A 12,854-nucleotide genomic window follows, 5' to 3' on the forward strand; every position below is an offset into this window, starting at 1 on the left:
TTTGGATTGAGGAAGACCATTTTAGGAAACGAAGCCTTGAGTATATCTGAAGGGTAAAGTGAGGGAACCAGAGAAAAGGTTAAAAATGCAGGGAAAAGAACAGTAAAGGATGCAGTAAGGTCCAGGAGGAACTGGGGGAAGTGATTGTTCAAAGGATAAGTGAAGAGGTGAGCCTTAGAGAGAGTAGGGAGACGTGTCTATAAGCTAGAAAGTAATTCATACAAGGTGGATGAAGGTGGAAATCACTTGGGTGGCTTCAACAGCCATTTTGGGGACTAGGGAGAAATTCTGGTTGCATAACAAGTAAAGTTTTTCAAATATCATTGATGCTGTATCCAGTGCTAAAACAACAACAACAACAACAACAACAACAAAAAAAAAACATGCTAAAATAAGCTCCTAATCAAGGAGCTTATTCTTTTTCTTTCATCTTTTAAAGATAGATGGTAGTGGAAGAATGTTTTAAGCATGAAAGGTGGGAGGAGAAAGAGGGAAGGGACTGTGGTGGGAAAAACTAGACTTAGAGTGTCCTAGATCCCCAGGCGAAGGGTGAAGATGGTATGAAGATGTTTCTGGGACTGGAAAGGGAGGTATGGAAAGGGAGCTACTGTGAAAAACAAAACTACTGGTAACTGAGAAAACATGATGTCAAAGCTTTCGCTAAAAGGGAACAAGCTATAAAAGTGCTTTCAAAGAAGATGAATAGATGTCCCAGAATCATTTGTTCCTTCAGAAATAATGGTAGTCTGATTAATCTGATATGTTTTTTCCTTTCAGTTAAAGTCATACCCAGATACATTGCTTCTCTTTTTTATTTTTCACATTCCAGTGACCACCATTAATGGTCTTTGTTGGGGAAAGGTTCCAGCCAGGCACTTACTAAGTGTGTTTGTGTGTGTGTATGTGTGAGTGTGTGAGTGTGTGTGTGTGTGTGTGTATGAATAGTCTCATTGAACATTCTTACAGTCTCAGGAAGTAGCTGCTGCTATTACTTACCTCCATTTAGCATCTGAAAAAATTGGGATGTAGTGCAAATTATGTGACTTTCTCAACAACACCTGCAAGTAAGTGATGGAGTTGGATGCCAGGTAACCTGGATCCAGAGTCTGCAGACCCAACCATTAAACTGTCTCCCCTCTTCATTCTAAAAGAACATCTAATTTAAATAGTAACCTTTTCTTTGATTTGACTCTTTGATACTAAATTAAAAAGTCAACCAGTCATGACAGCAAAAGAATTGTGTATGTCATTGCAGGAAACACAGAAACAAACCTAGATTCTAAATGCAGCAGATTCACCCTCAAGGCTAATGGAACCCAGTGCCCAAGTGGGTCATCTGGAACAACAGTCATCTACACTTGTGAGTTCATCGGCGTACATGGAGCCAGAGGCAGTAAGAATATAGACGTGACATTCACCTCTGTGGGTAAGAACTCTCTCAGATTTTTTTAGCCATAACTCCATTACACTTGCCAATCACCTAGGAATATCCATGGGCAAAAGAAAGTAGGGTTTTCCCTACAGTGGGATTGTGATGGGAGTAAATCAAACAATGGGAGGTAGAAGAGGTTTCCCTCTCTGCCATTGAAATTGAGGTGGCATCTTTTTAAAATTGGGAAGGGTAGGGATGGGAAAATGGCTGTAGGGAAGGAAGTAGCTGCATTGTACTGAGAAGGCAGAAAATGGACTGGGAAGTAGTTTCGCCATCAGATTGGTCCTATTGTTATTGAATTCATAATAAGTGTACTCTGTCCCTGAGAGTTTTCCCCTCTTCCTCCCAACCCCCATTCTTCCTTCCTTGGAGCCACCAGCCTGGCTCTCCCTCTTCCCTCAGCTCCCTCCCCCATCTCCTCTGCTCCCTCCCCCATCTCCTCTCCTCTCTCACCCATTCTAGAAATCAAGCTACAGAAAGCTTTAATAATCCATTAGTCTGTCGATATTTTAAAGTGGGAATGAGTGATTTTTAATATCTCAATTCTGTTTTGTTAAAATGACACTTTCAAGTGTCATTTCTCCTCATATCATAAAGCAGTATAATTTTATCCATAACTGCAAAAATGTTTTTCCATCCGTCTTATGAAGATGGACCATTTAGATACATCCTCAGACCCTTTTTGAAAAACTCAGAGAAAGGACTGCTGAACGTTATACCTGTGTTACTATATTTATGCTTTCTGCTACTGGTACAAAGATCGCGATGAAGCTTATGTGGGCCCACGTGATCAACACAACTCTTGAGTTAAAACTGGGAGTACATAACCACCTACACTTCAGAAAACTGCAAACTGTCCAAAATACCCACGAAATGCTCTGGGCAATAATATGTGCAGATAAACCTAATCCTTCTCCAAATTGTTCATTGTGATTTCACTCTTATTTGTAAAATTGGGGCAAGTCATGAGGATGTATTTAACCTTTGCTGAAAATCAGTATTGTGGCAGTTGGATCTCATTTGAGAATCAAAAGAATTAGATTCATGGCTCCATGCCTTTTCTTTCCACTCTTAGATGCAGCTAAGCCTTAGAAAGTCACCTCTGGGTCCCTGAAGCCAGAGAACACAATGCCAGGGACCCAGTATGCCTTCCCTAAGCAACTCTGGTGCTGTATCTGAGCATTTGAACGCCATGGAAAGCCCAGATTTCTTTTTATTATGATTAAAAATAAGATTTTACATTGCTTGGAAAAGGAGGTCAGCATCATCGGCATGATGCTGTTCCCCTATGGAAGACTGAAGCCAATAACATTTTGAAGTGGCAATCATATAAATAAGATGCTCTAAGAGAATGGAAAGAGAAGCAGAGGCAGAGAGAGTAGGACTTTCACATAACTTTTGTGTTTGCAGTGGTCTCATGAACATTTCCTGTGAATAATTTCTCATGAATCAGTCTGAAGCTTTTCATATAGAGTAGTAAATATATAGTTAAGTTAATATAAGTATTTAATTTTAGTTAGATAATTATGTATAGCTAATGTTAAGGTGCCCGTATATCCCAGTTTGCCTGAGACAGTCCAATTGTGATTATTTGGGCAATAAGTGCTATGATTCCCACACTGGAAATGTAGTTCCAGAATTCACTTTTGCCTATCAAGCCGTGGCTTTGTATTGATCCAGAACTGGATGCTAGAAGCAAAAGGCCCACCCTTGAGGGTTCGCACGTCTACAAAGGAGAGCTCTAGAAAGACAGAAGTTAAGATTCAACATGATCTTACTTTTTAAAGTATATTTAAAAAGTAGAAAATGAAGTCATTACAAGAACCCAGCCATTTCTTGTCCCTCAAGGTGTCTCAGAGGAGGTTGGAGGGGAGCTTGGGTTACTTCAACACCCCTAAGTTTGCAACCTTTTGCCCTGCTGATCATCAGGAGATAATTCCAGCCACAAAAGGGAAGTGCACGAGTTCCTAAGGCATGTGATGGAAGTGAGTACAGTTCAGAGCACCACCGGGAACAGCCTAGAAACAAGTAAAGCCCAGGAACAGCAAGGTACAGATTCGCGCTGACCCCAATAGAGTCAGGAGGGTCCCTGATTGCTGTCTCTGTCTTGAATTTTGCTTGTGTCTTGATGTCACCAGAAAGACTAAACACTGGACTTGTCGTTTGGTTTTTTTTTTTTTTTGTCTTTTCTATTTGTATTCTTTCAGCCAACCTGACCATAACCCCGGACCTAATTTCTGTTTCTGAGGGACAAAGCTTTTCCATAAAATGCACCAGCGATGTGAGTAACTACGATGAGGTATATTGGAACACTTCCGCTGGAATCAAAATATATGAAAGGTTTTATACCACGAGGAGGTATCTTAATGGAGCAGAGTCAGTGCTGACGGTGAAGACCTCGACCAGGGAGTGGAACGGTGAGTGAAAGGCCAGTGGATGGGTGGTGCCATCTGGTCCCCAGGGAACACTCCATGATAGTGTCCACCCAGGCTCTGCCCTAGGACATGCCCACATCACATTAAAATAGGGACAGTCCCCTGGGGGATGATGTCATCACTCCATCATCCACACTGTAGAAAGTGAGGCCCAGAGAAGAGAATAAACATGCTTCAGCCAACACAACTTCAGTTGAAGAAGGTTCCATGGTTGAAAGTAGTGTCTGATTCTAGAGTCTGCTATTCTGTTAGAGGATTGTTTTTAAAAATGCTTTTCAAGACTTTTGGGAGTATTTTCCCCAACTGTATTATAAAAAAATAGAGGTAGCCAGGTCTGGGTGTGCACACCTGTAATCCCAGTGGCTTGGTAGGCTAAGGTAGGAGGATTGAAAGTTTGAGGCCAGCCTCAGCAACTTATCAAGGTCTAAGCAACTTAGTGAGACCCTGTCTCAAAATAAAAAATAAAAAGGGCTGGGAATGTTTATCAGTGGATAAGGGTCCCTGAGTTCAATCCCTAGTACCAAAAAAAAAAAAAAAAAAAAAAACAAAAAAAAAAACTAGGTAAAAGTTTTATGTATCTGGTTCTGAAGAAAGAAGCACTTTTATTTACCTCTACACATTGTTCATGTTAGGAGGAAACACAAATCTTGGAGAGCAAAATGAATTTGGTAGACAGAACTATCACAGAAAGAGGAAACATTTATTGAGCCCTTACTGTGTGATAGGCTTTATGTGATGAATTAATGTATTAATTTATTTAAAACAATGAACCTTAGAGACAGTATTATTATTATCCCCATTTGACAGATAAGGTAACCAAGGCCCAGAGAGATTAAATAAATTATCCAAGTATATTCATCTGGTAGGCAGAGCCAGGATGCTAATCTGGCTCCAGTGAGCAACTCTCAACCACTCATTCTGAAGCCTTTTGTTAACTATAGGATTAATCAGTCCAGATTCTGTGAGTCCCATACCTTTATATTTTTTTTTATGTAAGGCCTAGATGATGCTGCCAAAATAGCTATTTATTTGGGGCTCTGGACTTGCTAACACATGGTCAGGAAATGGTAGTATCTTTCTCCCATGCTGACTTCAAATCTGCTGTGTCCAGTTGCTCTTTCCTACTGCTGGGCGATAACTGTAGCTTTTCCCATCACATTAAACTATTAAGCAGTTCCATCCCTGGGTACTGAAGAATCTGTTTTGGTCTGAATCTACAATACTTTACTTTTATTTCAGTCTTAAGTCCCCCCTTCCTCCCAACAGGAATTGAAAGTGTTTCTTTTCTCTCTTGCTTCTTCTTTTTTCTCTGGTGCCTGCTAACTCCTGGCTTCTCCAGAGCTGGGGCTAAGAGAAAGAATATAAGAAAAATGGAAGAGTATAATTTACCTGTAGGTACCTTAAAATCTTGCTATATTTTCTCCAGGGCAGCTTGCTCAAGTGATTTTTCTTCTGATGCTGTGGTGCTCTGGAACCTGAGGGTCCTGCCCACTTAGAGATGGGGAAGGGGTCATCAAATAACATCATGCTCCATTGGATCAACAACATTTAAACAAACAAACAAACAAACAAACTTCATACTTGAACACACCAAAATCCCTATTTATTTTCTGGGTTGATGTAAGAACCTTGGAACAGAAATTGGGAATTTGGTTTGAAACTTCATCATCCCTAACCTTGAATAAGCTGCTTAATTTTATTTGAAACTAAATGCATATTTAGGGGGTCATTGGTTAATCTTTCAAATATATGGGGAATATAGGAGAAGGGTTGGTCAAGAATTTTGTCCTTCAGTATCCAGGAAGGTATGGTGTGGCCTTACCTAGGTTCGAGAGGAAAAGCTTAAACTCTCCTTCACCTTTCTAGCAAATGCCTTTAGGAGTGATTATTTCACTCCATCTCATTTTTGCTTCTTTCCACTCAGGAACCTATCACTGCATATTTAGATACAAGAACTCATACAGTGTTGCAACCAAAGATGTCACTGTTCACCCGCTGCCTCTAGAGGCCAACATCATGATTGATCCTTTGGAAGCTAGTTTCTTATGTGGAGACTCCCATTCCTTCAAGTGCTGCATTGAGGAGGATATTGACTACAAAGTCACATTCCAGATTGATTCCTTGTCCTTTCCAGCAGGTAAGATGCAGAGTGCTGAACTGATAGGACATATTATATCATATATGTGGAGTCAAAATTCTACTCTTAAGCAGGGATCAAGAAACCTTCAGAAATACAGTGTAACAGAGTAGAATTCCAAAGACATTACTTTCTGTTTGACAATGTGCCTGGTGACTTACCAGTTTGCAGCAAAATCTTTGGAGTTGCGAGGGTGGAGTACATTCTTTTTGGTGGGAACTGTTGAAGACAGTGTTAAGATAACCTTCATTGGATTTAAACTCCTCCTAGGTGGCAGACTAAATATTCTGATAATGCTTCCTGATATGCTGTCAAATAACTTGCTATAAAAGTGACACAGCAATCCTTTTAAATACACAATTGAGCATGCCAGAAAGTAAAAGAAATAACCAAGAACTTAAAACATGGAAGAAAAGAAAATAGAAATGATGTTTTTATTTCATGCTAGAGCTTAACTGCTGGCATTTGCCAGAATTAGAAACCTAGACCCTTGGATTAAAGGCTTCCAAGGGCATAAAAAACATACCATGCTCCCTAAGCAGTAACTGAGGCTCCCCAACCCACCAGCACAATGTCAAATGGGAATATGCTTAGTAATAGAATAGGCCAGAAAACCAAAATTCATCTGCCTGAGTTAAGAGTTGGGCCTAATTTCTGGGTGGGCAACAAGTTTCCCCTGAGAATTATAAGAGTTTTGTCCTCACCCAACGTTGGACTTTGAATTTCTAATGTTTGTGGTTCAGGATCACTAAGATGAAGCATAATTAACTTAACGTGGTCCATTGATTTGCACCCTAAACCATAAGGCAATTAAAAACAACAATAATGTAATTCCTCCCTGGTAGAATATATCCTCAGTTCAAATTCCTCAGGATTTCCAGAGATTAAGTTCAACTAAACATGAGCTTACAACCTCAAATCTCAAAATACAGATACCTTCCTGAAGGTTTTATAAACTCATTCTTTCATAACTATTCTTGGGAATTTGCACTTTGTAAGGTACCATAACAAACAAACAAAAGGAGACTAAATAATTTAGGCACATATTTTGATATCTAGAAAGGCCTGTGCCATAAAAGGGAATGCATATAACATTAAATATATAAAATAAGTTACATAGATTGGAGAAAAAAATAAGAATTTTGAAATGCCAGCCTCCAAAAAGATTGGATTATCATAAAAATACTGTATGTAGAAACATTTAGCACAAACCTGCATATTGAAACCTTCAAATGTTTTCAGCACTCTGTGATCAATATGCATATGTGTGTGTATATATGTGTATGTGTGTGTGTGTGTGTGAGAGAGAGAGAGCTAAGTACTGGGAGATCCAAAGATAAATAAGACCAAGGGTCTTCTCTATAAAATATATGAGTTATGGAAAAGAAAGATCCACAAAGAGCTGATTAAAACACTACATCGTAAATACAGAATAGGAAAAATGCACAGAGCATGATGGTAGGTAGTAGAAAGATTAGAGGGATGCTGAAAAAGCATGATTGTGACCATCAAAAACATATGGGCACAGATTTGGATTTATGAATGGCAGAAGCAAACTTCTGGTTGGCACATATGCAAATGCAGGCTTACTTCTGGGAAACAGAGATCATCTTTATGGAAATATGTAAAAATGCATTAAAAATGAATGTTACACACTCTGGAGAAATATTTGACAGGTTTCTTCACATTGAATCACCTTGATAATATGTATGTTTTGGATGCTCATGTTGTGACTTCATGCTCTCAATCATTCCTCTCTCTAGCAAAAGAAGTTAATGGGAAACAAGTGTGCTACAAATACAGTTTCAACACAAGCTCAGTTTCCTCGTGTTCAAGAAATGTTGATGTGTTTTGTCACTTTACCAATGCTGCTAATAATTCAGTCCAGAGCCCATCCATGAAGCTCTCTCTGGTTCCTGGTAAGTGCCTTTCACATTACTTTAAAATGTTAGAGTCAAGAGCAGGGACTCATTTATTCATTCGCTTCCTCATTCATACATTCAGTAAATATATGTCAAACACTTTTCTTGTGGCAAGCTGTGGGCTAACCATGGTATATTTGAAGAGAAATAAGTCATGTTTTCTGGCCTCAGGCCTAGGGGAAAGCTAGACAGATACAGTTAAAAAAATGTCACATACATTGGGTATGTGCAAATCTAAGCCTATTGTGAGTGGTCAGAAGGGTCACCTGGTTTAACTCTGCTGCTGGCAGGTGGGGAGAAAGTGATCAGGAAAGCCTCTCAGATGAAATCACTCTTCAGCTGAGCATGGGAGGCCACCAGGTAGTTCACCGGTCAGATAAGAGTGGGCAGAATCTGTGTGCGCTTGAGATTCCTTTGAGCTTTCATCAAAGGGAGTGTGACACAGCCACATGGGAAGAATTAATGTAAAGAACAGGCAACTGCCTTTCCCATCCATTGTCAGCACTGTCAATATGCCTCTGCAAAATATCTTTGAGATACAAAGTGATGATCTGTGGAGGCATTTCTATAATAGCCCATGCTGAAAGTTCACCCTCAGTCAACAGAGAGGCAAGGAGATCTGTGATAATCCTGGGCAGCTCCTCTATCTATCCCCCTGCCTCATAATTCTTCCCAGTAGCAGGACCCCTGATGTACAAAGGACACAAGGTTCTATCACTAAGTTTGTTTGAGTTGACAGAATGATTTGTGATCGTTCTCAGTTGTATTATTGGTCACTGGGCCCTGGACAACCATATAGGGAAGCAAATTAGCATTTCATGTTCCTCTGAGTCACTGTCAACTGACCCTCAAAGCACAGTCCTTTTCATTGTCTCCCCATCACAACCAACGTGTTTTATCTACTTATCTTTGTTCTCTTTCTTCATACCAAATTGATTTCCACTTCTTTTTTTTTTTTTCCTGGAATAGATAATTACTTATTTATTTCAAGATTTTATACAATGGGTGAGATTTCAATATTCATTAACTAAACAAAAACTGTGGACAAGGGAGGATTCTACTCATCAGAGTCAAGATCCCTTAGAAATTAAGAAATTCTGCAACAAATGTAATTTTCTCATTATTTTCTCCTCATGAGCGGAGTTGAAATAGAGTCACCTTTAAGGGAAACCAGAAGGAACAAATGCTTATTAAACCCATTGCTTAGAATATTCAGGTCATGGATGCCTGGAATTCCTACTGTTAATTACATTTTAGCGGGGGCGGGGGGGGGGGGGGGGGGTGCCGCACTGCTGAGGATTGAACTCAAGGGCACTCAACCACTGAGCCACATCCTCAGCCCTATTTTGTATTTTCTTTAGAGACAAGATCTCACTGAGTTGCTTAGTACCTTGCTTTTGCTGAGGCTTTCTTTGAACTCTCAATCCTCCTGCCTCAGCCTCCCAAACCACTGGGATTATAGGCATGCACCATTGCACCCAGCTGTTAATTACATTTTTGAACTACAGTGGTGCTTCTCAACCTTGGCTGCCACTGACCAGGGAAGCATAAAGCACTGCTGAAACTGGACTTTCTGCCTAGAAATTCTGGTGGACTTGAGCCTGAACACCAGCAATATCCAAAGCTTCCAAGTGATTCTAACATGCCAACATTGATAATCCCTATATTAAGGCATTACATCCTTAAGATTCCTGGTAAAGGGGGCACCTCTCATTGGGAGAAGAGCCCATTTTCCATGGTTTAGATTTTCCCAACAGCAAAGAGAAGCTGGCTGGGAATGGGAGGTGTGGGTGAGGCATAGAGATAATCAATTCTGTTAGGAAATGCAATCTTAGGTTACAAAAGACAGATTTGTATGGGAAGCAGAGAGGGGCTTTGGACAATCAAGAACAAAATTAAGAAACTGAGTAAACTCTGAAAAAGTCACTGTAAGTAAAGAGAGATGTGACTTCAAACATCACAATTCTATCAGCTGGACCCTATTTCCACTGTTTTTCTCTTCTTCTTTCAATTGTTCCTTTTATTCCTGTGTTTCCAATGCAGAGAAGAATATCACATGCCGGGATCCCACAATAGGTGTCGGGCATCCAGGAAAGGTCATCCAGAAGCTATGCCAGTTCTCCAACGTTCCCAGCAGCCCTGACCGTACCATTGGAGGGACCATCACTTACATCTGTGCAGGCTCGAGGTGGAAGGTGAAGAGAAAAGACTGCATCTCTGCCCCAATAAATAGCCTGCTCCAGTTGGCCAAGGTGAGCTTCAAACCCTTGACTCTGAGCTCTTGCTAGGGACATCTGTCTGGCTCATCAGATTTCTCAGCTCTCAGGAAAATGGCCTTGGGATGTTTTTGTGTTGCTCCAAAAGCTACTTTCATTTGTCTACTCTCAAAGAAGATGTAACCCTAGAGATGCTTTGAAATGTTTAAATTCAAATACGAAGGCAAAAATTGTGTGTGCTGCACTAGAACCAGCCAGATAAACTTAACGGTGACTTCTCAGGACCTTGTGCCCAATATCTGCAAGAGGTGCTGGTATTATACTCTATTTTATTTCATTTGAATAATTTGGAAATCTAATAGCTATAGTCTTTTCAGAAAAAAGGAGTAATGTAAAAAATAAGATTTAATAAAATGTAGTCGGGATTTATGCTTTTGCTGGTCTGAGCTTTCCTCAATCCTTAGAGGTTCTTATACTGCTGAAAGGACCAATCCACCTCTCTTAACATGAACAAAGACTACTGCTATGTAACTAGAGGAAATTCTCTTCATCTTCTCAAAAAAAAAAAATAAATAAATAAATGTTGCTCCCATCTCTAGTCTGTTGTAAGTTAGAGACTCCTAAAAACTCCACGAAGTACAGCAAATAAATACCTGAGCTATAACTAGTGGATTATAGTGAATGGTGACATCTTTTGAACAACAAGTTCAAATCTTCTGGAGAAAGAAGAATGGAGAAAGAGGGAGAATACTGATTTGTGTCTTATTAAATTATCATCCTTCTTACCTCTTATACCAAAATGATTAAAATACCTACTATGTTCAAAGTGTTATTATAGGTGCTATCAAGATAGAGAGGTCAAGTTAGAACTTGGCCTCCCATTTGATAAAGAGTATAATGCATTTGAGTAATTATATACAAGGTAATTTTCAGCAAAATAAATCAGGGAGTTCTGCTTGAAAAATGTAGCATTTGTGTTGGGCCTTGATGGATAAAGCCTGAGAGATATAATTTATTGTAATCAAGAAAGATAGAACTTATAATTTGAACTCAATTATCCTAGTTCAAATTCTCTGTATATTTTCAACGGAAAAGGGCCATACTGATCTATCATGCTCCACCTAATTTATTCATTAAGCATATAAATTATATGTCAAGATATACAACTTGTGCTACGTTAGGAATTATGGAATAATAGAAGAATAGAATAGAAATATAACATATGGCCCATGCTGTTAAAGATATTATAATTTAATTGAAGAGGTATTAGAATTGAAACACAAGATAGGAGAAGAGATGTCACAGGTGTAAGGCAGGTGAAATAAAAAATATGTATTCATAGGAAGGCACACTCATCAAAGTCTTCTTAGAAAACATAAGTAGGAGCTTGAGTTAAAAATCTGAATTGTGATCATTACAGATATGTGACATAATCTGAGAATCCTTCCACTGGGAGAACAGATAGAAACAGAACTGCTCCAAGAAAACAGGAATGGGCAGTCACCTTAATGGTCAGCAGAGCAGGTGATGCAGAGAAAAATAAAAGCTGGCAAATGCTCGTCTATGAAGATATCCAAGTGATAATTTTATTCCCTATTAGTTTTCTAGCAATCAAGTCTCTCTTTTGTTCCTCACTAGTTTTTAGCTTGACACATGTTTTAATTTTTCCCTTTCTGTGTGTGAGGTATAAAGTCTTAGTCCATTCTAAAGAGTACACACAGAGAGTTTAAGAAGTAAAGCATCCCTAAAATAAGTATTTAAGTTAAATAAGTAAGATAAAGAAGATTAAATTATTGTTGTCAGAGATGAAATAAATAAGAAGTACTAAAATAAGGATATCTTATGGGACATACTTACACTTCTGGGTGTGGAGAAAAACAAAAATAAAAAACTACAGCTTTGGGAGATTTTGCCATGAATGATCAGTGGGATCTCATTAACAGGTTTATTATTGGTTTTGGCTTTTGTTTTACTAGGCTTTGATCAAGAGCCCCTCTCAGGATGAAAAGCTCCCTGCCTACCTAAAGGATCTTTCTACTAGCACAGGCAAGGAGGAACAGGAAATCAGCTCATCACCAGGGAGCCTGGGAGCCATTATTAACATCCTTGATTTGCTTTCAACAGTTCCAACCCAAGTGAATCCAGAGATGATGAAGGTAAGATTGTCTATCTTGCAGATCTTTGGAATTTTAACCTTCTTACCCCTCAGGACTCTGTTTAGGAAATGAAATTTCTCCCCAGTGCAGCTTCTTCTCTGTCTCTTCCAGAGAAATGACTTGAATATTAGAGTTGCATGACATGCTCTGCCAGCCATGGCTTTTAAGAATCACAGAGTGTTTCTGGTATTCATTTGGAGGCCTTAAGAAGATTTACTTATGAATCTCTCTTCTGGTTTCTTTACTCATATAGTATGAATTCTTATCTGCTTTCCAGGAAAATTAGGAGTTAAAGGTTTTCAGAATATGTACAAGGAAGGATTCAGAGGTCTAGCATTAACCATGAACTTTGAAACAATCCAAATATGGGGAGAAAAGAGAGTTCACTCACAAGAGTTCAAATGAAGAGACTTTAATGAAGAAACACAGCAATAAGCCAAAGTAAATTCAATCAACTTATCCGTCAATCAACCAATCAGTCAATAGGTGGTGAGGCATTCAGAGACCAGCAACATTTATAAAACATTTATACTCCCAGGGAAAGAAGAGAAAGTAG

At 39.2% G+C, this 12,854-nt stretch overlaps 1 protein-coding gene across 6 annotated transcripts in view; it reads left to right on the forward strand.

Moving 5' to 3' along the window:
• Positions 1-12,854, forward strand: part of Adgrf5 (adhesion G protein-coupled receptor F5) — an 88,410-nt gene that overhangs the window by 68,321 nt on the left and 7,235 nt on the right. For 4 of the 6 annotated variants that reach the window (XM_071613333.1, XM_071613331.1, XM_071613334.1 and 1 more), the window contains 7 exons: positions 1,256-1,426; positions 3,362-3,481; positions 3,640-3,849; positions 5,792-6,004; positions 7,768-7,923; positions 9,970-10,178; positions 12,119-12,298. In XM_071613333.1, coding sequence (XP_071469434.1) covers positions 1,256-1,426; positions 3,362-3,481; positions 3,640-3,849; positions 5,792-6,004; positions 7,768-7,923; positions 9,970-10,178; positions 12,119-12,298 — 1,259 coding nt within the window. The remainder of the gene's footprint in view (positions 1-1,255; positions 1,427-3,361; positions 3,482-3,639; positions 3,850-5,791; positions 6,005-7,767; positions 7,924-9,969; positions 10,179-12,118; positions 12,299-12,854) is intronic. The other 2 variants (XM_071613335.1, XM_027938288.2) reach the window with 1 other exon arrangement.

This window comes from Marmota flaviventris, chromosome 6, assembly GCF_047511675.1.
Source record: "Marmota flaviventris isolate mMarFla1 chromosome 6, mMarFla1.hap1, whole genome shotgun sequence".
Taxonomy (NCBI): Eukaryota; Metazoa; Chordata; class Mammalia; order Rodentia; family Sciuridae; genus Marmota; species Marmota flaviventris.